The sequence below is a fragment of the Micromys minutus genome (assembly GCF_963924665.1).
Source record: "Micromys minutus genome assembly, chromosome: 23".
In the NCBI taxonomy this organism is placed as follows: domain Eukaryota; kingdom Metazoa; phylum Chordata; class Mammalia; order Rodentia; family Muridae; genus Micromys; species Micromys minutus.
Window position 1 is genome coordinate 7,865,519 of NC_137958.1, and position 24,703 is coordinate 7,890,221.

At 39.7% G+C, this 24,703-nt stretch overlaps 1 protein-coding gene and 1 pseudogene across 8 annotated transcripts in view; one reads left to right on the plus strand and one right to left on the minus strand.

Annotated features, from left to right (window-relative positions):
- Positions 1 to 24,703, minus strand: part of RBM33 (RNA binding motif protein 33) — a 95,921-nt gene that overhangs the window by 66,218 nt on the left and 5,000 nt on the right. For all 7 annotated transcript variants that reach the window (XM_080936485.1, XM_080936484.1, XM_080936487.1 and 4 more), the window contains exons 2-5: positions 17,929 to 18,007; positions 9,596 to 9,644; positions 2,829 to 2,905; positions 366 to 678 (exon numbers count right to left, since the gene is read on the minus strand). In XM_080936485.1, coding sequence (XP_080792611.1) covers positions 366 to 678; positions 2,829 to 2,905; positions 9,596 to 9,644; positions 17,929 to 18,007 — 518 coding nt within the window. The remainder of the gene's footprint in view (positions 1 to 365; positions 679 to 2,828; positions 2,906 to 9,595; positions 9,645 to 17,928; positions 18,008 to 24,703) is intronic.
- Positions 12,932 to 14,823, plus strand: LOC308435602 (KAT8 regulatory NSL complex subunit 1-like; annotated as a pseudogene). The gene has a single exon. The product of its transcript is annotated as a KAT8 regulatory NSL complex subunit 1-like (transcript).

Sequence of the window (24,703 nt, forward strand, 5' to 3'; positions counted from 1 at the left end):
ATAATCTTTTCACCTTAGAAGGACTTTATCAGATCTTGTCTAAAGCCTGGATAAAAGCTCTGCATTAAGTACTTCTAACATTGACAGAGTGCTTCCACCACACAAAGCTGTTTTCTTCCTTAGGGTGCAATCCTCAAGGTCACAATTCTTTGCAGCTTTCCCGAATGACAAAGGAGCATTACCAGTGGCCAAACAAGCTGTCAACACAAACTTTGTCATAGCTCTGATAAAGAAACTGGCAGCTAGTGATAATAAGGTCTAATTTCTCTCTTTCCCATGGGAGGTAAATAGATTTCACATCCGTCTAGAAACCTATGTGCAGAAAGCCATGTTATCTTTGGCCATTCAAAAGAGAAAAGACTCACTGTAAATTCATCTAAAGGTTCATTGATTTCTATGTCCAGCACTTCATCACTGTACAGCTGCTCCTCCTCCGGCTCATCCCCATATTCTATTTGGTCTTCTGTCAACTCTGTGTCATGGCCTTCATACTGTCCTTCCTCTGGGTACTCTTGAGTATACAGTTCTTGTTCCTCAGGTTTGTGGTAGGCTAGCTCATCGTCTCCTTGTTCATACTCAGATTCCTGTTCTCCGGATTGGTCATTGGTGTTATCAGACAGCTCAAATGATGTAACTATGCCAGAGGTGGTATTCAGACTGATGGTGACACCCTGAGAACTAGATGACAAAACACAATGAGATATATTGAGAGGAGGCTCAAAGCTGAATCATAACCTAAATGAGTTATGAGACTTAATCACTGGTAACAAGATATCCCACTGGGTAAGTGCACTCCAACAATCTGTAAAATGCAATTGCACGAGATTCCAAGTAGCCCAGGGTCACTGACCCACAATGCAGATAGCATCTCTGTTTGTCAGCTGTTATCTGACTAAAAAATGAAGCCAGCCAGAGAAAGATAGTCTGGCTTACAAACATCCAAGGCTAAAACTAAACACTTTGTGTTTCCATCTTCTTTTATAAAATGAAACAGATAAGACTCTGTCTGGTAGAACTGGTAACAGAAAACAAGAGTACTACTCTATACTCAGAAAAAGCACAGAATTGTTTTTAAGATCCATTTCCATGTATCTTTGGTGTGTGTGATTGCCTGCAAGTACATGCACTGCATCTATGCCTAGTGCCCACAGGCCAGAAGAGAACACTGATCCAATTACAGGTGACTGTAGGTGCTGATATAGATGCTGGAAAATAAATGGAAGAGTCCTCTGAAAGAACTACAGAGCCATTTCTTCAGTAACCAGAGTTAGAATCATAAGAATAATTTGGTTTCCAAAAAGATAAAAAGCATGATGCAAATTATAAGCTCTTCTTTAGAAAATCAAGACATTAAGTACCTGTATACCTCAATACCCAAATAAATATTAGTCACAAATATATTCAAATAAATACTAGTCACAAATATATTTTAAAAAATAACTGATAAACTACCAGCTGTGGTGGCTCATCTATAATCCCAGCACTCAGGATGCTGACACAGGAGAATTGACATGAGTAAGAACAGCCTACACTACAATATGATCCTTGTCTCAAAAAACTAAACCCAAAACACTAGCAATTTCTTCATAAGAGAGCAAAGGATCTTCTTAAAACCGCAAAACCCATATTATGTGTAATTATTATCACTACCTACTAAAGTGCAGACATTTCAAAGAGTTCAAATGCAGAAGCTGGAGATAGGGCTCAGCTTCTTCTTGTTCTTCTGGGAGACCCAAGCTCTAGTCCTAGTACCCACATGGTTGCTCACAACCATTTGTACCTCTAGCTTCAGAGGTTTTGATACACTTTTCCAGTCTCAGAAGACACACAAGTGCTACAAAGACATGCATTCCTATGTGCAATTTTTTAAAAGAATTATTTATTTATTTTATGCATATGAGTACACTGTAGCTGTCTTCAGACACACCAGAAAGGGGCATCAGACCCCATTACAGATGGTTCTGAGCCATCATGTGGTTTCTGGGAATTGAACTCAGGACCTCTGGAAGAGTTGGAAGAGCAGTCAGTGCTCTTAACTGCTGAGCTGTCTCTCCATGAACAATGTTTTAAATGTGTGTGTACATACACACAAGATTTCAGATTCAAGACTACAAAGTAAATCTGTGCTCACAGCCAAGTAGTCTATGCAGCAAAACTGAGCACACAATAGACTTCAAACATCTGGCCAAACTTGAAAAATACATTTCAAGGCCAACTTCATTCAAAAGATCTAAATACAATTCATGATATCAAAGAAGAGAATTGGCAAATGCATCTTGCTAGTAGAATTATTTAAGAGTATACTTTTAGTCACAAACCATGTGAAAAAACAGGTTTCAAATCTATGGCCTTCATATGATGTACCTGCAATCACATTTGTAAACCAGAAGAATGTTTATATTTTTCCCATGTGTCCTCCTAAAACAGAAAAATGAGTATTTCTAAGTACTTCTCCAAAGTGGTATCAATTAAAAACTGCCTTAAAAAAAACACACACACACACAGCAAAATCAAATTGCAGTTGCCTGCATCAAGTCAGAAACCGCTACACTCCAAGCAGACAACACTGGGCGTCTTTCCCAACCTGGTCTGAAAGGCATACATGACTTTAAGCCAGTGACCTATTTATGAGAACCATCTGTGACCTATTTATGCAAACAATCTATATGGCTTCCACATCAGAATACAACAATATCCCATTCAGAATGTAATTGTATGTTAGAAGGCCAATATCACATTATTCAACTTCTCATTATAATTATAAAAATATAAACAATTGTGATCAATTTAGTTAAATATGGTACAGTTTTAATGTTGATATTGAGTACCTGAAATTTTCTTCATCTTCATTATCACTCTGTAAAAGATCGTCATTCAGCTCTTCATCTGACAAATCCGACTGATTCTAATTAAAAGAAAAATCTAATTAATCTATGTCACTTCCATGAGAAGACTTGTTACCAAGCACAAGCGTACTCTGAGAGGGTTGTTTCTAACCTACCGCTCAACTTCTTGCCATCCAGGTTTGCTCAGTCTGACATTGCCACAGAGAATCTAGAGAGCTCACATACAACCTACTGGCTTACCCCTGAGAAATGTTTAATGCCACAGACAAATATCAAACAAGCATAACGGTCACATTTACTATAATTCTGGCAGAAAAGGAAAATAAGACATCCCTTGAAGACTCTCTTAACAATTTTTCCTTAACCAAACTAAACAAGAATAGGTGCCTTGCCCGGCACAATGACATGTCTTCAGTCCCAGAGCATGGAGGCACAGGCAGGTGTATCTCTGTAAGCTGAAGGTCAGCTTCAAAAAGAATGATAGCCTTAAAATGAGCAACAATGACAAGAACAAAAATCTGAGGTTTTTACACAAGAGATACAAATCTGATATAAGCTGTTTTTAAGGTTACTGGAGCAGAATTTAAACCAATTAGAAACAAAACTTCAGCTTTCACAAATAGAAGGCATGAAAATACAAATAAAAGCTCAGATCTTCCAATGTTGTCAACCATCTTGTTAGTATGTAGAGTGATCTGCCAGAGTTCTAAATTCTAGGCTGGGATAAACATATCTCAATATTCTAGACAGAGGGGTGGTTCAACTTTCTTCCTCTACTAAAAGTATTCCTAAATCTAAAAGGGGCATATTCTTCCAAAAGGCACACACATGAAACTTTAAGTGGAAAAAGAAAAACTGGCTTAATTTTTTACTTCTTAAGTGAAACAATAAGTATCTGACATCTACAGCTTCTAAAATAAGTCAAATTTAACTGTATATTTTTTATTACAGTACTTCCGATAATTCCAAAAAATCATTATAGGAAAATACATTAGCTCAAAAGACCTTATCTATCTCAACAGTCAAATAAGCTACCCAAAGCTATGCTTCCAACACAGCAGGATGGACCTACAGTAAGCAGATCTAAAACAAATCTGCTTTAGTGATATAACCAGCCATACAAACAGTCAGAAAAGCAGTAAGGTACCAAACAAGGACCACAGAGTGACAGCAAGTACTTACAAAATCCTTTGCCCCATCTTCCCTAAGAAACATTAAAAAAAGTCCTCTCCAAAACTCCTAAAATGAGGACTTTCAATAGGATAGCATGGTCTTAAAAATGGGGACAAACACTGGTACTTATGACAGAGATCCTGTCTCAGGGTTTTAATGCTGTGAACAGACACCAAGACCAAGGCAACTCTAATAAAGGACAACATTTAATTGGGACTGGCTTACAGGTTCAAAGTTTCAGTCCATTATCAAGGCAGGAGCCATGTCAACTTCCAGGAGGGCATGGCACATGAGAAGCTGAAAATTTTATATCTTGTTTCAAAGGCAAACAAGAAGACTGGCTTCCAGGCAGCTAAGACTGTAGTCTTTATTTATTTTTTTAAGATTTATTTATTGGGGGCTGGAGAGGTGGCTTTGTGGTTAAGAGCGCCGTTTATTCTTCTAGAGGTCTTCAGTTCAAATCCCAGCAACCACACGGTGGCTCACAACCATCTGTAGTGAGAGATGATGCCCTCCTCTGGTGTGTTTGATGACAGCTACAGTGTATATGTATATGTATATGTATATGTATATGTATATGTATATATACATATAATAAATTTTATTTTTAAAAAAGATTTATTTATTTTATTTATGAGTACACTGTAGCTGTCTTTAGCCACACCAGACACTCCCACCCTAAAAGTAAGGTCTTAAAGCCCACACACACTGTGACATACTTCCTCCAACAAGGCCACACCTCTTAATAGTGGCACTCCCTGGACCAAGCAGTCAAACCACCACAGAGCCCTTGGCATACCAACCTGCCCAGATATGAGGTGTTATTGAAGTAAAACAGATGGCAGGACCTAACACAGCAGCCTAGCTCCTCCTCAACCATGCTCTTCCTTCCTCAGCTTGCAGCCTTGCCTTTTCAACATATTTTAACCTGGCCCGAGATGCTCTGCACTCTGTCACAAGGGCCTAAATGTCACTCAAAGGTAATACCTCTATATATTTCACTAGTTCTGGTGGAAAGCAGAGTCTAGGCATCTAGTCCAATCATAGACAAGAACAATAAACTTGGTAACAAGTACCTTAAGGGAGGTCCAATCAAGTCAGAAATCAAATATAAACTAAACAACCAGCAACAATTAACATCAGTTACGCTGACAAAGATTTTTTTTTAAAGTAGGATCACGCTTGAAGAATCTGAGATGTGGGATACCATGACAGAGACTGTTAATAGGAACAAAAGCTAATCAAGCATTTCTGGGATTGGCGAGACGGCTCAGCAGTTAAGAACACTGACTGCTCTTCCAAAGGTCCTGAGTTCAATTCCCAGCAACCACATGGTGGCTCACAACCATCTGTAATGGGATCTGATGCCCTCTTCTGGTGTCTGAAGACAACTACAGTATAGACATATATATAAAATAAATAAATATTTTAAGAAGCAAGAAAAAGCATTTCCAGGATGCAATTTGGCAACATAAACAATCTTGAAATGCCCATATCCTGAGACCAGAACTGCCCCACCCAAACTTCCAAAGATCTCCAAAACAGCTTATCTAAAGTGCCCTTCAAAATAACCTAGGCAGTCAGAGTAAGTAAAGTTGAAGCAAGATTACCTCTAACTAAGCACTGCTGAAGCTAACTAAGTAAAGCCCCACCAGAACAACTCATACCATTCTCTCTTCTTCCTACTTGCATTCCCACTGAAGAGTCTGGTGTAAATGCATACCTTGAAGTAACCATAGAAACAAAGTAAATGTGATCATGGTGAAAGAAAAGTACTAGAAGGGACTAGTAGGACACAAGTGCTATGAAGGGAAAAATGAGAACAGAGGGGAGGAGAGAAGAGCAAAAGAAGATGACTGAAAACACCATAGGGAAATACATTATTTTTCATGGTTAACTAAAAAGACACACATTGCTGGGCATGATAGAGGCAGAGGCTCTTTTAGTTAGAGAACAACATGATCTACATAGTGAGTTTGAAGACAATCAGAGCTATATAGAAAAGTCCTGTCTCAAAAAGCACGCATATACAGTAATTATGCATATACAGATATAAAAAATTTGAATGAAACTACTCCACTAGGGTGATAATGCTCCCTCTTGAATCATGGACTGTCTAACAGTACCTACCAGGCATGAGAAACCCCACTTTGAGCTGTTGGTTAGAAAAATTCAAAGAGACTCCTCAAACAATAAATACAGGTGCCATCATCACCTTCGGTTGCCTCCTAAAACTTAAAGAATTTAAAACTCCTAAAACTTAAGACTCTATTGCTAAAAACATCACACACTGCCAAGAGAGAACTCAAAGAAATCAAGCTAGGAAGTCATCCCCCTAAGTAATAGCTTTCCTGGTATTTATAAGCTGCCAAGGAAGAAAAGTAATTAAAAGTTCTACCCAGCAGTTCAGCCTACAAATTACAACAGTGACCAGCATGGCAAGACTCAGTCAAGGGAACAATAGTTGCTTCTATCTCAAGGGTAACCAACAACTACCTAATTAAACTTAAGGCCTACACAACTGGAGAAAACTCATTCATGAAAACTGTCCAACTAGCCAACTAGTCTGTAGTTCATGAGATCATGGACCCTAGAGGAAGACCCACTACTGCCACTTCCCTAAACCAGTATGTCTTAGTTAGGTTTTCTATTACAGTGATGAAACAGTACCAAAAAGCATGTTGGGAAAGAAAGGGTTTATTTTGCTTACACTTCCACATCACAGTTCATCAACTGAAGGAAGTCAGGACAAGAACTTGGAGGCAGGAGCTGATGCAGAGGCCATGGAGGAGTGCTGCTTACTGGCTTGCTCCCAGGGCTTGCTCAGCCTGCTTTCACATAGAACCCAAGACCACCACCCAAAGAATGGTACCATCTACAATGGGCTTGGCCCTCTCCATTCAATCACTAAGAAAATGCCTTACAGGTGGATCTTATGGAGATATTTTTCTCAGTTAAGAAAACTGAGAAAAAAAGTTCCCTCCTCTTAAATAACTCTTAGCTTGTGTTGACACAAGACCAACCAGCATATAGTGTAATTCCAACTTCATTCTTAAAAAAAAAAAAAAAAAAATACCTATCCTTATATAAGTGTATAAGGTAAGTGTGGCCCTCACCAAAAAAAGCTTCTTTTGGCAGCTGACCAAGACCATTACAGAAATCTACAACTAGCCTACAACTGGTCAAAATGTAGAAAACAACTCACTGTGGTATACCCATCCCCAGCTGATACATTTACTACACAACCCCTATAATAAAGGCTCAAGGAACATCTGGGATGTAGGCATAATATTATTGTGCATTGTATAAAAATTATCTTGTATTATTCAAATGCTGGTTTCTATGCCCTTATATCTAGTTACAAGACATTGCTCCTCAATTTTTCCAGTTGGTCAATAAAGAAGCTGATCAGCCAATGACTGGTCAGGGGAGAGAATAAGGCTAGACTTCCTCCCAGCCAGAGGAGGAGGGAAACAGAGGAAGGAAGAATTCCCCCCATGAGGATAGAGTCCAGGAGAAACCATGAGAAAACACCTGGCGCCTAGAGAGCCATATCAGAACTGAAATGCAAGTATAACTGGGACTTTGACCAGGAGGTGGCCAGATTAGTTTAAAGGATTAAAATACAGTAATGCTGCTCATTTGTTGTACTCTTACAGCTTGGTAAATAAATACTCATCTAGTCTCCAGTACTTGGGAGCTAGCTAAGAGAAAAACTTCAATAAACATTTATAAAACAGCCATTATCACTAGGAAGAGAGGGTAAGAGCCTGGTCCAGTGGACCCAGACATTAACAATGAGAAAGTGTCTCATACACACACACACACACACACACACACACACAGCAGAACAAACAGAATGAACAGACTTACTGAGTCAGTCACATTTTAAGTCACATTCAATTACTAAGGCCTAAGAGTTACAGACAGAGCAACAGTAGGACAGGGCCCAAGACTACTAAACTGTCTACAAGTCTTAACTGAATGTGTAATGAACATCAGTATAGTTCTTAACAATGTGAACCCTAATAATTTTAAGACTTAAACATGAGGTATGAAGAATTACACTGAGGACCGAGGAGAAGTCTCAATGAGGTGCTTGCCACACAAGCATAAGAAACTGAGTCCAATCCCCAGCACATGAACCTAGAATTCTACCACTAAAGAGGTCGAGACAGAAGATCCCTTAGGTTCACTGACTAGCCAGCCTAGCAAAACTGGTAAGCTCCAGGTTCAGTAAGGAAATCTCAAAAAATAATGCACCAAACAATTGAACAAGACATACAGCAGCAACCTTTGATCTCCAACTGCATATATGAATATATATAAGCACACGCATGCATATACATAAACATATACATGCATAAACACTTGCACACATTTACAAATAGCATTAATGCTTAAGATTCTCATCCTAGCTGCCTAGAACCCAGTATTCTGCTAGCAGCCTTCACTATGCCGCCATGCTTCCTGCCCTGATGATTATGGACTGAACCTCTGAACCTGTAAGACAGCCCCAATTAAATGTTGTCATTTATAAGACTTACCTTGGTCATAGTGTCTGTTCACGGCAGTAAAACCCTAACTAAAACACTAAGTGAAAGCAGAAAATGTTTTAAACTATTTAATAAACCAAAAAAAAAAAAAAAAGAAAAGAAAAAAAAAAGTTACTTCACTTTAGGGGAACAGGGGAAGTGGCTCAGTGAATAGAGAGCTCACCAATCAAGGGCTGGAATTCAGATTCCCAGCACTTATACAAAAACTTGGTGCGCATAGTGGTCCACCTGTGACCCAAGAGCTCAGCAAATGGAGACAGAATCCCTGGGGTGAGCTATCTAGACTAGTCAATGTGCTAGAGACCCTGCTTCAATAAAGAGTGACTTAGAGAGATGCAGAATGTCAACCTGACCGCCACTTACATATACACGAACCTGCAAGTATACATTTCACCTGCCCACAAAAAAAGAGAAAAAAAGAAAATTCTCACTTTCATCTCTTGCTTCACAGCTCTACTTTTTACATGATTTCATAAAACAGATTAGAAATATATTATAGACAAAAACACATATTAAAGATAATGCTTCAAAGGTGCTTAATCAATCTAGAAAAGTTACCATGAGAATTTCTAACTATATATATGTAGATCTGTTACATGATACAGTTTGGCAAATTACCTTTAAGCTGAATATTCCTAGATGTGCCTTCTAGAACCACAATGTAAAGTCTCAAACCTACAAATGTTTCAACTCTCTAAGGCAACCTACGTTTTATGCTGTTATCCTGATTCTGATACACTGGACACAGTGGCAACTAAAATACTTGCTCTCTATGGTAATATCTGAAGCATCTACTAATAAGGAGCCATTTTGCTGGACTGGAGGAGTAACCCCAGGGCAGAATACATGCTGAGCATCTGTGAAGCTCTGGGTCAATCTACAGCAACAAAACAATTAGTCCATTTACAAAGTTCTGGTCCATGCTCAGTTTTCTAAACATCTACCCCTTACACAAGTAATGGTGGTGTATCCCTGTTTTAGGTATAATTAATTCTAGTAAACAAATTTTTTTTTTTTTACCTTTTTGCCAGACAGTAAATCTTCTCCAAGCAAGTCATCTTCCAGTTCACTGGGGGAAAAAAATGCAAAATGTTACTCCTATTAGAAAACTCAGAAATCCAGGTAAGGATCCAGGATCCAGGGTATGAGAACTTCCCAGGTAGCTACACCTTCCTTCCTCTACAAAAAGAATAAATACTCTCAAGAATACATGGACAAGTCTATCAGCTAAGGTCAGGCTAAATACAGAAGGTGGTTTACTATACCTAAGCTCAGCACTGTGTAGAGTACTTTATTCCCTTTGAACCTGAATAATCAGCACAACAATAAATATATACAAAGAAACACCTAAAGCTTTCCCATCTTTAAAACTTATGATGTAATGAAAAAGATGCTCAATATCATCAATCAGGAAGAAAAAACCCACAAGAAGTCATCTGATACTCATCCAACTAGCAGAAACCAAATGGAACTTAAGATAATTGAGCCGAAGCAGTGGGTGGCTCCGCAGTTAAGAGCACCTCCTGCTCTTGCAAAAGAAAAGTTAAGTTCCCTGCACCCATGTCAAGAAACTAGTTTAACACAAGGATTCAACATTCCATTCTGGCCTCCAAGAGCACAACATTCACATGGCACACACATACACACACAAATTATCTTAAATATTTTAAAGAAAAAATTTTAAATTATGAATTAATAAAATTATATGCCATAACTATATTACTATTGTTTCCAAACCTTTAACACATCAAGAAGATTGAAATACTTTTTACTGCCTTATAAAAGGCCATTTCCATTCAGGTATATAACATATTTCTTCTTCCATTCCCATTTGTTTTCTTTGTTCCCAAAGCAGTTCTGTTTCTACCTTCTTAACACTAATACAGATGTGATAGTATGTATATAAATATAACATCTAGCCGCCCCCAGGAAAACATGTCAAAACAATATTTTTGTTAAGAAAAATGGCTACTACTACATTATGATTTTAATTCCAGGGAATCGGCGTTTTAGAAGCAAAGCCGATTTATATTGGTCTATAACCAATATAAATGAAAAAATACAATTAAAGTCAGGATGATCTAGATACAGAGAGGTCCAGGAAAATCTAACGGTACCAACATTCTTACTAAGACTATTTAGGCTCTGGTTTAAAATTTCTATAGTTTTTGAGATTAGCACCAGTACCAATTTACTAATTTAGTATATCGCTGAACACATCTCTAAGAATGTAGAGATGAAGTTATAAGAGAAATACACACTCTCATAAAAAGCCTTTCAGAACTAGAAGCAACCTAAAAAAAAAAAAAAATCACTCACTTCAGATGCTAAAGGCTCTGAGTTACTGTAAGTTACTCTGTAATTAGCCTCAACCTCACTTCATAAATAGAAATATGGACAAGAGCTTACATAACCTGATACAAAAAAAATGTAAGACAAGGACTTTAAAAACTATCTTTTTGACTTCTGCATAGTTCCTTCCAACATTTTATAACCAGAATGTAGGATTTGATTATCTTCTCCATTACATTCCTCCTGTGAAGGCAGGAAAATAAGCTGCCAGCCAACACCCTATTTGAAAACCTGATTCTATATGACAAAACCACGCAAGTATCTCTTTGAAAATGAATTTCTCTCCATGCCACAGCTTTAAAAAATGGAAAATGGGAGGTAATAATACTTTCTCAGGACACATTAATTGGGATGGTAATAAGAGAGGTCTTCATAATTATACCAAAAACAAGCAAACAAAAAAAAAAACTACAAAGAATATAGAACTTTTGCAAACAATCAAAAGCATTTAAAAGTGAACTAATTTAAATATCTGTGTTTGTGTCAGTCACCTGGCTATGCATGACAGCATGGCCATTTCCTGAGAACTCAGTCTACCGCCCTCTGCTTCCTATCCACTCTAGTCTCCGCCAACTCATTCTAGACATGGACTATATCCTCCAGGAATGGCTCAAATACATGTCCCCACCTTCTGGATTCAGACCCAGACCAGTCCTCTCCTGGGGCCTAGACTGAAAGCTACGTTCTGGGGAGGGGCTTCCCCCTCATTCCTTAAGCCTGCTCTCTAAATACACCTTCATTAAATGATTCTCAGTTAAGATCTCCTCAGTGTGTGCCTATCTTGCTTGAACGTTTTTCAGATGCTGGGTAGCATCTCCATATTCTCTCGCAAATCACTGATACATGACAAAAGGTTTTCATAATAACCACTCTTCAAAACTTCTCCATAATGCAGCAGGCAGAAGGTGTTTGATACTTAAACATTATCAAAACATGCAAAACACAGAATCTTTAATGTGCAAACATCATACTGCAGACCATGTGGGAAAAGAAGCTGATTTACAGAGACAACTGCTACCCACACTGAGGAGAATAATAAAGCCAGGCTTCCTCACACCACGATCAACCAACATAGCAGAGAGGAATGAAGCTGCCAAAAACTCTAAGTCCCAACAACACACAGACTCAGGAGTCAACCAGTATAAATTCTAACTGAGGGACTATTAGAACAGTCTGACCACTGTAAGAGAATAACTACCACAAATTGAACACAACTGACATAAGAGTCTATGCTTTAAAATTATTCTAAACCAATGATCATGAGTAGATGTTATAGGTAATTACTTTGAAAAAGAACAAATGAACACTTCCTTTTGTACTGACTGGCCTTGTGTCTCAACTTGACACAAACTGGAGTTATCACAGAGAAAGGAACCTCCCTTGAGGAAATGCCTCCATGAGATCCAGCATTTTCTCAACTATATTGTGGGTGGTACCATCCCTGGGCTGGTAGTCCTGGGTTCTATACGAAAGCAAGATGAGCAAGCCAGGGGAAGCAAGCCAGTAACATCCCTCGATGGCCTCTGCATCAGCTCCTGCTTCCTGACCTGCTTGGGTTCCAGTCCTGACTTCCTCTGGTGATGAACAGCAATATGAAAATGTACGTTGAATAAACCCTTTCCTCCCCAACTTGCCTTTTGGTCATGATGTTTTGTGCAGGAACAGAAACTCTGACTAAGACATCTGTCTAATCTGTGCCTTGTAAGAACTTCCTAGTTAACAGACACTACAGGAAAACAATCAACTAAGACTTCGATGTGAACCACCTTTACACCTACATTCATGTACATAAAATATAAAGGGGTTGATTAGACTTTATACAGATAAGCAGATAAGCAGAAATCCTAGAAAACATCATTTTGTTTCTTTCATAAAGAACTAAAAAGATTCTAGACTTGGTTGAGCCGTGCAGATCTCTCTAATTCATTATCCACGGTAACTGGGAAATTACTTAGTCTCTTCCTGCTTATTCCTGAGTTGTCTGAACTATTCCTGACACTATATATGCTATTTGGATGCCTCTTAATGAAATGCAGGTCTGAATGGAGATGAGCTACAGACAGAGCAGCTAATGTCAGCCGCTGGAACTGACTTCAGACCCATGTTTCTGAATTTGGAATATCAAATTCATCAGCAAACAGATACATGATAATTAAGAAGTTGATAGTCCTTGGGGAAGCACCTTTCCCAGATCATACAACAGACTTACTTTTACTTAGTTCTGAGGTAAAAACAGATCATGGGAGTAATAAATTGATTGAGTCTGTCTCTCTGTCATCAGAAAACCATAGTATCCCTGTTAGTCATATTTCAGAGTCATTGTCTACTAAATCATGTGGAGCACTGAGACCTGTCAATAGAGTTAACAGTCTTCAGCCTGCCCTGGCAGACCAAGTTCCAGGTGACATCTCTGATGCTGAGGAACAATTACACAAAAAGCAAAGGCTGAATTTAGTTTCTTCATCATCCAATGGCACGTGTGTTGCAGTGCAAACTCTGCCTGTACTGAGCTATAAGAATCAGAGGCTTGTTAGACCCAGCAGCATTGTTCCTCTTTGCGCTCCAGCTATGATGTGAATCCTTATTGTACACTGTGTGGTTCAGGCAGTGTGAACACCATGCCTCCTGAAATACACTATGTTGGACTCATGTGTTCACCCAGATGATGTTCCCACAAGCCTGCACTTCCAGAGCATACTGAAGTCTCAGTGGCAAAACAAGCCTTTTGACAAGATCAAATCTACCAAAAAGTTTTCTCTTAAGCACAGAGCGCCCATGCCATGCAGTCTGTCAGATCCAGTTCGTAAAGACAGGCACAAGTTTGGTGAACTCCTTCCTTACAATAGCCAAGCTGTCCCATCACCAAACACAGCCTGACGTGACCCACAAGCAGCACTTAGACAATGTGGAGGCTGTGCCCATGGTGGAGCAAGTAAGTTCCAAAAGCAGAGTGCTTGCTCCACCTACCGCCACCTGTGCATGACCCAGCCCACAGCAAAATGAGATTTCGAGATCATTTATCTGAGAGAAGTAAAGTGTTGAAGCATCACACAGCCATGAGCCATTCGAGCTACTTGACAGCTACCCACCATTCACCACACAGCCCCCTGGTGAAACAGCTTTCCACCTCATCAGACACCTCTACTCCCACCAGCTCTAGCTCACAAGCTGCAACCAGCACATCTTAGCCAGTGAGGAGAAGGGGAGAGAGCTCATTTGATATTAACACCGTCATCCCAATGTCTGTTGCTGCAACAACATGTGTCCAGAAACTACAATACAAAGAAATCCTTACTCCAAGCTGGCGAGGTTGCTCTTCAGTCTTTGAAGGGATGTCCTGATAAGATGAGGAGATGGAGGACCTATCTGATGCAGCCTTTGCTGCCCTGCATGTCAAGTGTAAGAAGATGGAAAGGGCAAGGTGGTTGGTGACAAGTGTGCCACCCCAGCATCCGGGCAGCAGGTCTTACAGGTCATCAGAGAGGCTGGACCACCCCTCAGTTGGGCACTCCACAGCCTGCCTCCCGTGATGTCAGAAGTAGTCACACTCTGTCAGAGTTCACCCATGGTCAATCTCCTAGAAGTCCCATTAGCCCATAACTGCTCTCAGCCCCCCTCACCCCTGTGGTTCAGGACAGTCTGCAACATTTGGCCAGTGAGGACACCTGATACTCCACACCAGAGCTAGGGCTAGATGAACAGAGAATGACGGACCTGCCCTCTGGCCTACAGTCCCAGGCAAATGTGAGGAGCAGCTGGTTACACAAGACACAGCAGCCCATTGCACTTGACACACCTCAGGCAGCAAGACTGGCCAGGAGACAGAGATGGCACCCACCTCACCTCCTGTTGTCCCCCTCAAGAGTCAGCATGTGGCAGCAACAGTCACAGCTTAGCGCCCAACTCAACAGATGAGCGGGAAATGAGACTTCCTACTATCTGCATTAAAGCTTCAGAAACCTCTGCATTTCATATTCAAACATCATATGCTAGAAATTTTCAGTTTTTAGTGAATTTAAGGAATTTATATCATCCTTTGGTTTGCTTGGTTTTGTTGTTTGCTTTCTTGTTCTGTTTTCATGTCACACCTGAGCACTTCCTCCAGTTGGCAGACAAGTTCAGGAAGAGACCCTGCTAGCCTGGTCCTGCATATCCTCTGCACTGTTGGATTACCAGACTTCCAATGTTAGATGCTCACCCCCTCTCCCCAGCACCTGTGGGGTAAGGTAGACCAGCCAAACGGCAGCAGGGAGAAAGCTCCAGATCAGCACAGCCTCCTTAGATTAGGATGAATAGAACAAGAGCAGTCTGTGACTTGGCTTAGCTCTGGTTGGCCACCCACTCCTTGGTCATCTAGGATGACACACCCTTCCAGCCAGCCTCTTTGCTCTGTTGGCTAGCTCTTGCCACTGAGCTCTGGGCCAGCAGGAAGCTAGCTTGTCACCCAAACCTCGAAGGCCCATTTTCAGTTTCATCTGTATTTGGTGGTCTGTCTTGGCTCCTTGACTGCAGTGCCCTGCTGCAGCTGCACAGGTCACCCTACCCTACCCTTCCCACTTTTTTCCTCCCATCCATGCCCTCTCATAGATACGGTAGTCCTTCAAATCAGAGCTTCTGTGACCCATTCCCACTCCCCTACAAACTAGGAAGTGTGTGGAGTATACATCATCACTTCTGCATCATGTTTTCACAGACTAGTTCACATGTCCTGTCTCCTTCACATCCTTGTCAGACAGTCACTTGGAATCCCCCTCTTCCCCACACCCCTTGCCTGTGGAACGCTGTCTGGTCCTAGCTGTGGTTTCCATCATTCCCCATGAACCCTCCTGTTAGCCTTGTGCCTGTCATATGTATGATCACATCACCAAAAAAAGGGGAGAGGAAAGAAATTTTCTTTTTCTGCCATTTTATAATCGTACAAAAGCAGTGGGCAGACTGCTTCATGGTTGGGGTTTTTTCACAATTTTCAACATTAGTGATTTTTTTATCTTTCTGTTTGCAAGTTAAAAGGTTTGTCATTGTTTCTTTAAACAATAATGTACCATATCCCTATGCATAAAGTGCTTCTTCTATTTATAATACTGAAAACTCTAAATAACCCCTTTAGCATTGTAAAAAAAAAAACAAAAAAAGACAAAAATGTTTAAAAACTTGTATTCTGTAAATATTCTTTTCCTGCTTTGAGCTATGTAATGGCAGTAAACATGTAGCTGTCTTTGTTCTATAGAAATGCTTTTCTTCAGAGAAGCTGATCTTTGTTAATGTCTTGATTCTGTTAGCAAAGCACAGACTAGTGCCTAAAAAGAAAGAAAGAAAAAAATGGAAAAATTATAATAAAAAAGATACAGGGGAAAAAAGAACTAAAGGCTTCAGTTCTGATGAATAACCTCTAAAGGCCATAATTCAGTTAAAATCATGGCCTCCAGGGTGGTGCTGGGGAAGGGGATGGAACTCTGAGTAGATAGGGACTACTGAGAGATCCTAGGAATAGTGGAACATGAGTATGTTTCTGGCTCATAACATGAGTGGTTTTACATAACATGAGAGGCCATGTGCCTCTCCCATGATATGCTGCCTCATCAGAGGGCCAAAGCTAAAGCAATTACAAAGTGGAGCCTCTAAAACTATGGGGCACACAACTTTCTTTTTGTTTTAAGATTTATTTATTTTAAAAGATTTATTTATTTTATGTGAGTACACTGTTACTGTCTTCAGACACACCAGAAGAGAGCATCAGATCCCACTACAGATGGTTGTGAGCCACCATGTGGTTGCTGGGAATTGAACTCAGAACCTTTGGAAAAGCAGTCACAGTGCTCTTAACCACTGAGCCATCTCTCCAGACCCAGGCACACAACTTTCTATGCTAACTGTCAAGTACTTCACTATAGCAACAGATAACACAAATGGGAAGAACCAATACTTTAAAATACAGACCTTTATCTGGATCTAATTTCAAGCCACAGAAAAGCAAACATGTACCTGCACTGTGTGAAAATGCACAGATACATTACATACATAGTCAGGCATGTATAGTCAGATTTTCCTTAGATACAATACAGCTGTATGTGTAAATACTCTGTATCTTAAGAACTATTCTTAAGTGTTTCCAGGTAACCTACATCTGATTTGAGGGGATTGCAGACTATATAGATAAAACTGATAATCACCCAAGTTGGCTGACAATACACTGGGTTGACAGTGCTCTATTATATTACTTCCACGTATGCCTGGAAGTCTTAATAAGTTATCAATCAGTGCAATCAAATTCATGTAGATTGTGCTGTTGAAAAAAAATTAACTTTGTCAGACCATCTGATAATACATACGTTCACCCACCTTCATCCAAACAAATAAGATACATCTCTCTCATGCCCTAATAGTCTGCTCTAGAATCCAGACCGAGCACTAATTTAGTCAGGAAAGGCTAACTATGTCTAACTAATCAATCTTAGGTTGATTATCCATGATTCCATTGTAAATCATCCTGTAAACTTCTGGGCACTTGTTCTTAAATGAAATCAGTCCATAACCATAGCACATTTTTTGTTCACTCGCCTCAGCACCTAACACAGCCAGTCTGTGCACCTCCAACATGCCTCCTCTAAAAGTAGAGCTCCTCACCTCTCCAGGTACTCACTACTCTGAGATGACATCAACCATCACTGTGGTTTACAAAGCAGGGACCTGCCTGCACTGATAGGGAAACAAAATTAAAAGCTAATTGTTATTAAATGGCAAAATGTTTAAAGTCTTGCTCACTACTGAGTATGATATACACCAGACAAAGTGGGCACACGCTCTACACAGCTACTTACAAGATAAACTTGAACCTGGCCCTGGTGCAGCCTAAAGAGACCTCTCATCAGTCCAGCAGGGAGGTTCATCTAGGACAGGGCATCAAAGAGCCAATACACTGTCTTTGGTAAAGATCTCTGTATACAGTACAGGATCACAGACATGACACAAGGCACCATGGGGGAGCCCAAGTATGGACATACCTGTCCCAGTCCTCGTCAGCAGCTCTTCTTCTCCAGGACCGTTCTGCTCCAGGCTTGTCAAACTGGTCAAAGTCATCATCTGTGAAATTAGTCAGTTTTGTTAAATTAAGGCTGATACAAGCAGTCCAGCCTAACTAACTCTACAGATTATATATAGCAATCATAAATCCTCAGTCATGCTGAAGCATTAGTTTTTTTTTTAATAAAAGCAATCCAAAATACATTGACTACTAGGCACAAAAATATAGCAAGAACAGCATTTTTAAATTATAACTTGTTACTGCACAAATGATTTGTTAAAAGTTAAAGACTCATAATATATATATATATATATATATATATATATATATATATATATATATATAAAAAATAGTATAATGCAAGCTACATAAAAGTTTTCTACTGGTCACAATTTAGAAAAAGTAAAAACTGTCTAATCTTAAGGAACAAAATTTCACCTGTATTATATTTAGCTTGATCTAAGTTTGGCCATTAAAGCATGGACTCAAACAGACAGCAGCAGTGGGTGTTTTGCTGCCATGTAAAGTCCTAAGCACACAGTTTACACACACAGCACAGTTCATAGCTCAACATGGTGACAAGAAGCCACTGAGATAGCTCAGAAATAAACAGAGCCCTTCTTTCTTTCATAAAATCAAGCTATTATTTATCTTACAAATTTGCTGGAAGTTTAAGTATGACAATGTATTTTAAAATAAAAGAAGCACCTGACATTTATTTCTATTGTTAAGAAACACTAAAAACTAAAATTAAAGTTTTCATGTAAAGTTGAGCAGGGTGGACATACCTGTCCCAGTGGTGGTACCTGCTTTTTATTCCAGCACTCAGAAGACAAAGGCAGGCAGATCTGAGTTTGAGGCCAGCCAGGGCTACAGAGCAAGTTCCAAGACAGCCAGGGCTACAGAGACATGTCTCCAAAATAAAAACAAAGGGTGGGGGATCACGCAGAGTTCCCTCAGGCCCAGACCTGGAACCCTGAGTGACACAAATATATTGCCTAGGGCATTTCTCTAGCTCAGACAGTAAAATTAACCACGAAGTTTCTAATACCAAACCCTTTACCCAGATAAGACTCCTGAGAGAACCTGTTTTTATCAGGGAGTACTGGTGCACATCTTTAATCCCAGCACTTGGGAGGCAGAGACAGATGGGACTCTGAGTTCAAGGCCAGCGCAGTCTATATAGTGAGTTCCAGGACAGCCAGGGATGCATAGTGAGGGGGCTGAGGGGGGATGAGGGAAGCGTGTCCACAGACTGCTTTTTTAAAATGACTATATGTCTCTGAGATGAATCAAGTGAAAGACAGATTACAGAAATTCACTACATGTTCAGAGCTGTGGCAGCAACAAACCCAGTGTTCCTCCAAAATCATACGGCTCCTTGTTCCTGGGATCTCTAGATGGGAGCTAGAACCTCTGGTATCTTTCATCACAACCCCAGACTACCTGCTACTGAGGCTCAGCTGTAGGGGTATCAGTGGCGAAGGAACCCTTCTCCCACACCTGTGGGACAGACACTCAACCCAAATGTCTCTCTCAAGAGGGAAACAGAAGCTTCACACTCCAGTCAGTAAAGTAATCAACAAGCAAAAAGAAACCCAGGGAGCAGGAGTAGGAAAACCAGCTCCTACAGCTATGCCTAAGTATTACTACTAATACCCATTCAGGAGGGGGAAAAAAGGCTTAGCAAAGAAAGACACTCAGACCAGCCAAGCTGAAAAGAAGAATCTTGAAATCAGATGAGACCAACTACAGGGTAAAAGGCTTGGAGCAAGTTCCTCGAAAAGGACACTTCATTTTGAGCTGGCCTGGCCTGAAGGCCTGCAGTGTGCTCCAGGTTCCCAGTTTGTGAGCTGTAACCCAGGTTGTGATAGGCTTTAGTGATGCAGCTGTCTTTGAGTCATCTCTGCTGTAAGTAACTTTACCCATATTCCTGTGATTAATCCCCATAAAACTCACTGGTTCACCAAGCTGGACGTGGGTGTTATCCATACTTTGGTTTGTAGTGAATTTCTTATCTGAGGTGAGTAGGCATATATACATACATATACACATGCATATTTTCCCTCTCCACAGGTAAAGTCTTATGACACAGCATACACCAAAGAAACAGAAAGGTATAACCATTCATACATGAAATGGGAGGAAAGAGACAGCAGAAACTGCTTGTGAGAGGTTCTTAAGAGCATTTAAGTAGCCATCACTGATATTTATGTTCAAACTAGGAAGAACTAAAAATTAAGGTGGCAGTGCCATAGCAAAGGACACAAAAAAAAAAAAGCAAACCAGTATTAAACCAAATACATCTTGAAATTAAAAATAACAGGAGGGCTGGCAACATGGCTCAGCAGAGATAAAGGTAGTTGTCTCTGGGCCTAAAGACCAGATTTCAAGTCCCAGAAGCCACAGAAAGGTGGAAGTAATAAAACATCAACTACCCCAAGTTGTTCTCTGACCTATGTACATACACACACACACACACACACACACACACACACACACACACACACACACACACCCCACATTTAAAAATCAAATACATCACAGGAACAACGCATGGTAGTTCTCTTGAGTAATTCTAGCACTCACTTAGGACATTGAGGCAGGAGACTTGTCATGAGCATGAGGCTGGCCAAAGCTATGAAGTGAGATCTAGGCTAGCCAGAGATACAGTATGAAACAATGTTGCCTCAAACAACCAAATAAACTAAATTTATTTACAGGGGTCATAAAAGCAAATTCAAGCAGGCAAATAAGAAAGCACATCAAATGACCACCACTGTAGAAAATGTGGACCACCAGTATCCCATGAATATAAACCAAAAGGAATACCAGGAAAGGGTACAAAGGAGCAGGAAAAACAATCAGTTTTCATATCTAGGAAAGTTCAGCAAATTTAATTTACAACACAATAAACATGCACTCACGCATGCATGCATGCACGCGCGCACACACACACACACACACACACACACACACACACACACACACACACACACACCAGTTAAAATGTCCCAAAGTCAAAGCCAAGGAGAAAACCTAAAGAGGAATAAAGGCCTCATCACTACAAGGTAACTCAGTGTGTCTTATAGCCTGCAAAACTATCCTTCATAGAGATAAAAATAACATGCACAGAAAGCCGCAAGCAAGATCTTATAGTTAACAGATCTACAATAATTAAATTATGTGATGTGTGAAAATTACTTCCTGTTACTGGTTCTTTTTTTGAGATAAGGTGAAAATAATTTTAAGTTGAGATAACACTGGACAGTAAGAGAACACTAAATCAATAACTGGTGAGGAAAAGAAAATTTGTAGACCAGACATAACACAAAGAAAGGGCCATGTCAGACCAGAGAGTGAGGCTTATAGACAAGTACCACCAAGAGCTGGAAGGGTATGGTGTCCAGATTCCCCCAGAGACTTTCTAGTCTCCTGACTGTAAGTAACTTCCCATCAAGCTACCCTCTTTGTAGTGTTTAGATATGCACTTTTATCTTCTACCTGAATCTAAGGGGTTCTTATCCTTTGTCTACTATCCCTGTGGTCTCCTGGGCATGCACATGTGCTAAAGTACACATTTCATGGTATCCTACATGCTTTTCCCCCCGATTCTCCATTAAATGGATACTCTCATAGACCTCCACTCTGAACTTGCTCGGTCTCCTTCTTACCTGTCAAGAGATTTCAGGGATTTTACTTCTCAGATCCAGAAATGTCACTTGCTTCCTCTTTGAAATTACTCTTTCTTGCTGTCTCTCTTTGAGCATGCAGTTCTCCTAAATTCTAATAATGTATATACTAATGCTTATTTGTTTTGGTTTATTTTGTGGCCTAGGGTTTCTTAGACAGTTATTTCAAAGTACTTCTGGGCTTCCTGATAGGTGGTTGCTATTTCTTTTCCTCCTGAGTAGGTCATGCTTTCCTGGGTTCTTTGTACAAGCTCCTTTTTCAAACTATGTATATCTTGGATACTGCAATAGATTAACAGTTCATCTCTCCCAAGTCCATGGCTGCTGCATTTATTAACTCAGGCAGGCTGTTGTCCATTAAATGACTTCCAAACCATTTCTGCAAATACTGTTTATTCTATCCCTTCTTGAATAGGGTTACTGAAATCCCTAGCCAGCAAGTGACTTAACAGGATTATTTTTAAATACTTCAATACAATAAGGTAAGGGAAAATTCACCCACAATGTATGGCCATGATAAAAAATTAAATAAACAAAGTGAATCTGCATCAATACTCTGTAAAAGCACAAAAGAAAACCTTTGTTCTTAGGGTAAGCAATGAATCTTTCATGTAACAGCATTACGAAAACCAATGAAAGATCTGACCATCAGAATCTACATCTATTCTTCCAAAGGTACAATCAGGCAAAGAAAACAAGCCAAACAGTTCTCTCTTCCCCAGTGGAGCAGTTCACTAATTTGTAGACCCTGAGCCTACTCAGGCACCACAGTGGTAGTCTGGACCTCATGTGCCACCTTCAGTGAGTGGGAACGGTGCTGTTGAATGAACCCCTAATTCTGGGACTGTCACATAAAAAGGAAGTGCTGATGCTACAGAGTGACTGTTTAAATTAGTATAATCTACAAGTCTAACTTAATTTTACAAAGACAACTGAGTGAGGAGTTAGTGAAAACAAGAGTATGCCACCCTCTCAGCACTACTGATGTGTGTGTAGTAAGGGCACACTGTGATTGCATTCCTGGAAGGTTAGGAGTTCAAAGTTCTAAACTGTAGCAGAATTTTAGTGGAGCCAATGTAAATGACATGAATTCTAAAATGATGGCACCTAGGCTTTGTGGTAGCCTTTTATAAATAGTCAATGATTGCTAGCTGAGGTTTTATAGGGTTGTTCTTCTGAAGGATTCTCAGATCCTTTGCACAACTTAGTTCTGAAACATACCTAGCAAACCTGTAAGCCTCCTATGGCTGACAGTTGCTTAGGTAATGGTTCCTTCTGACAACCCTTAAATCAGATAAGAGGTTTTACTATGCAGAAATTGACTTGCTAACACTGCCTTTGTGCAATGATAATGCAAAATGGGTTTAAAATTCAGTACTTAAGAGGCCAGCCAGCCTAAATTCATTCTGCAGGGTCTCTCTTTCTTAGATTAATCATTGTGTATAACCTTAAACACCAAAATCTAACTTCTAAACATAGTTGGTTTTTCATACCACCAACCCCCATCTCACAGCTAAGGAGACCCCTCTTCACTCACTTCATTAGCATAAAAGAGAACAAATCCCAAGAATTTTAGAAACTCTGTACATAGGGATCAGAAACAAGGCCCACTCTTTCACCATACTACATACAGCTAATGCCAATCAAAAATCTTGATCACTATAACCCCAGAATGTGCCCTCATTTAGATATATCAAAGACCTTACACAATATAATTAGTTCAAATAAAAATCATTCTAATAGAATGGATCCCAAAACCAATAACTAATGTGACAAGCCACTCCCATACAGGCAGGCCCAAAGTTATTTGTGTATCAGTGCTCACAACAGTGCCATACAGTAAACAAAAGGTGGGAAACACAAGTACAGCTGAGAAAAATGACTTGTTTGCCTTTTTAATGTGTTTTCTGTGTTTAATGTGTTTTATAATATGGAATATGTTTTATACATCTAATATAGGCACAGGCAAGATGTGCCCACTGGTACAACAATTCCATGACTGTGATGAGGGTAGTTAAATATTTTGATTGGATTAAAGGCCTGCTCCATACTATACATCTAATCAATAGACCAGGGCTGGAGAAGATCACAAGCAACTGGGGGAAGCTACTATCGTTACTTGGCTAAATAGGCAAATGTACTCATCAAAGTGCCTCCTGAATATTTTGCTTACACCCTTAAGTGAGAGCTGCTTTTTGACTTTATCAAAGAAGCTTCTTTTTATAGTGGTTACCAAGCACTGATCAAAGTGCTGACAGTGCCTGTTACATGTTCACCCCTAAATCAAGTATCTGCTATCACCCCATCCAAAGCTCAGGGAATATCTTACAAAAGGGGGCACAAAGAACGTAAGAGCTGGAGAAAGGTTGTCTTCCAGACATGACAAGGCACAGCACTTACGAACTCACAGCAGCTGTGATTACCTCACAAGACTAGACTGCTCAACACTGTATCAGGGATGGGGGAGGGGCTTACAAGACCCCCCCCAACCCTTCCAGAGGGTTTATAGGCAGTTAACACAGTAGGAAGGAATCAAGAGGACCACCTCCACCCCCAGGAAGATCTACTGGTAGTTAATAGTTGCTGGAAGGGTAGATTTTCTTCAATGCTACAGTCACTGTTAGGTTGCCTATTCTCCTGTATAAAAGAAGAAAAAAAAAATCCTTCATCCATGTTCATATAACCAACCCAAATTAAACTCCAGTCACCAAAAAAAAAAAAAAAAAAAAAAAAAAAAAGACATAAAAAGGTGGACTAGCTGGGAAGATAGGAGTGAAAGGAGACTATGATAAAATATATTATACACTGTATAAAAATGTCATAATACTAAAATCTATTGTTGTATATTTTATTATATTGTATTATTGTAATAGCATGCTACTAAAGTGTAATAGTATTAATTTGAAAATATAAAAAATACTACAAAAAATAAACTAAGAGCTGACATCTCAATTTTTAAGAAGCTTTAAAAGGTACAATGATAGAATAGAAAGAAGTAACTTTAAAACCATGTGTAGTTCACATTGAGCATTCTTTTAGCACTTAATATTTTTCAAACGTTTC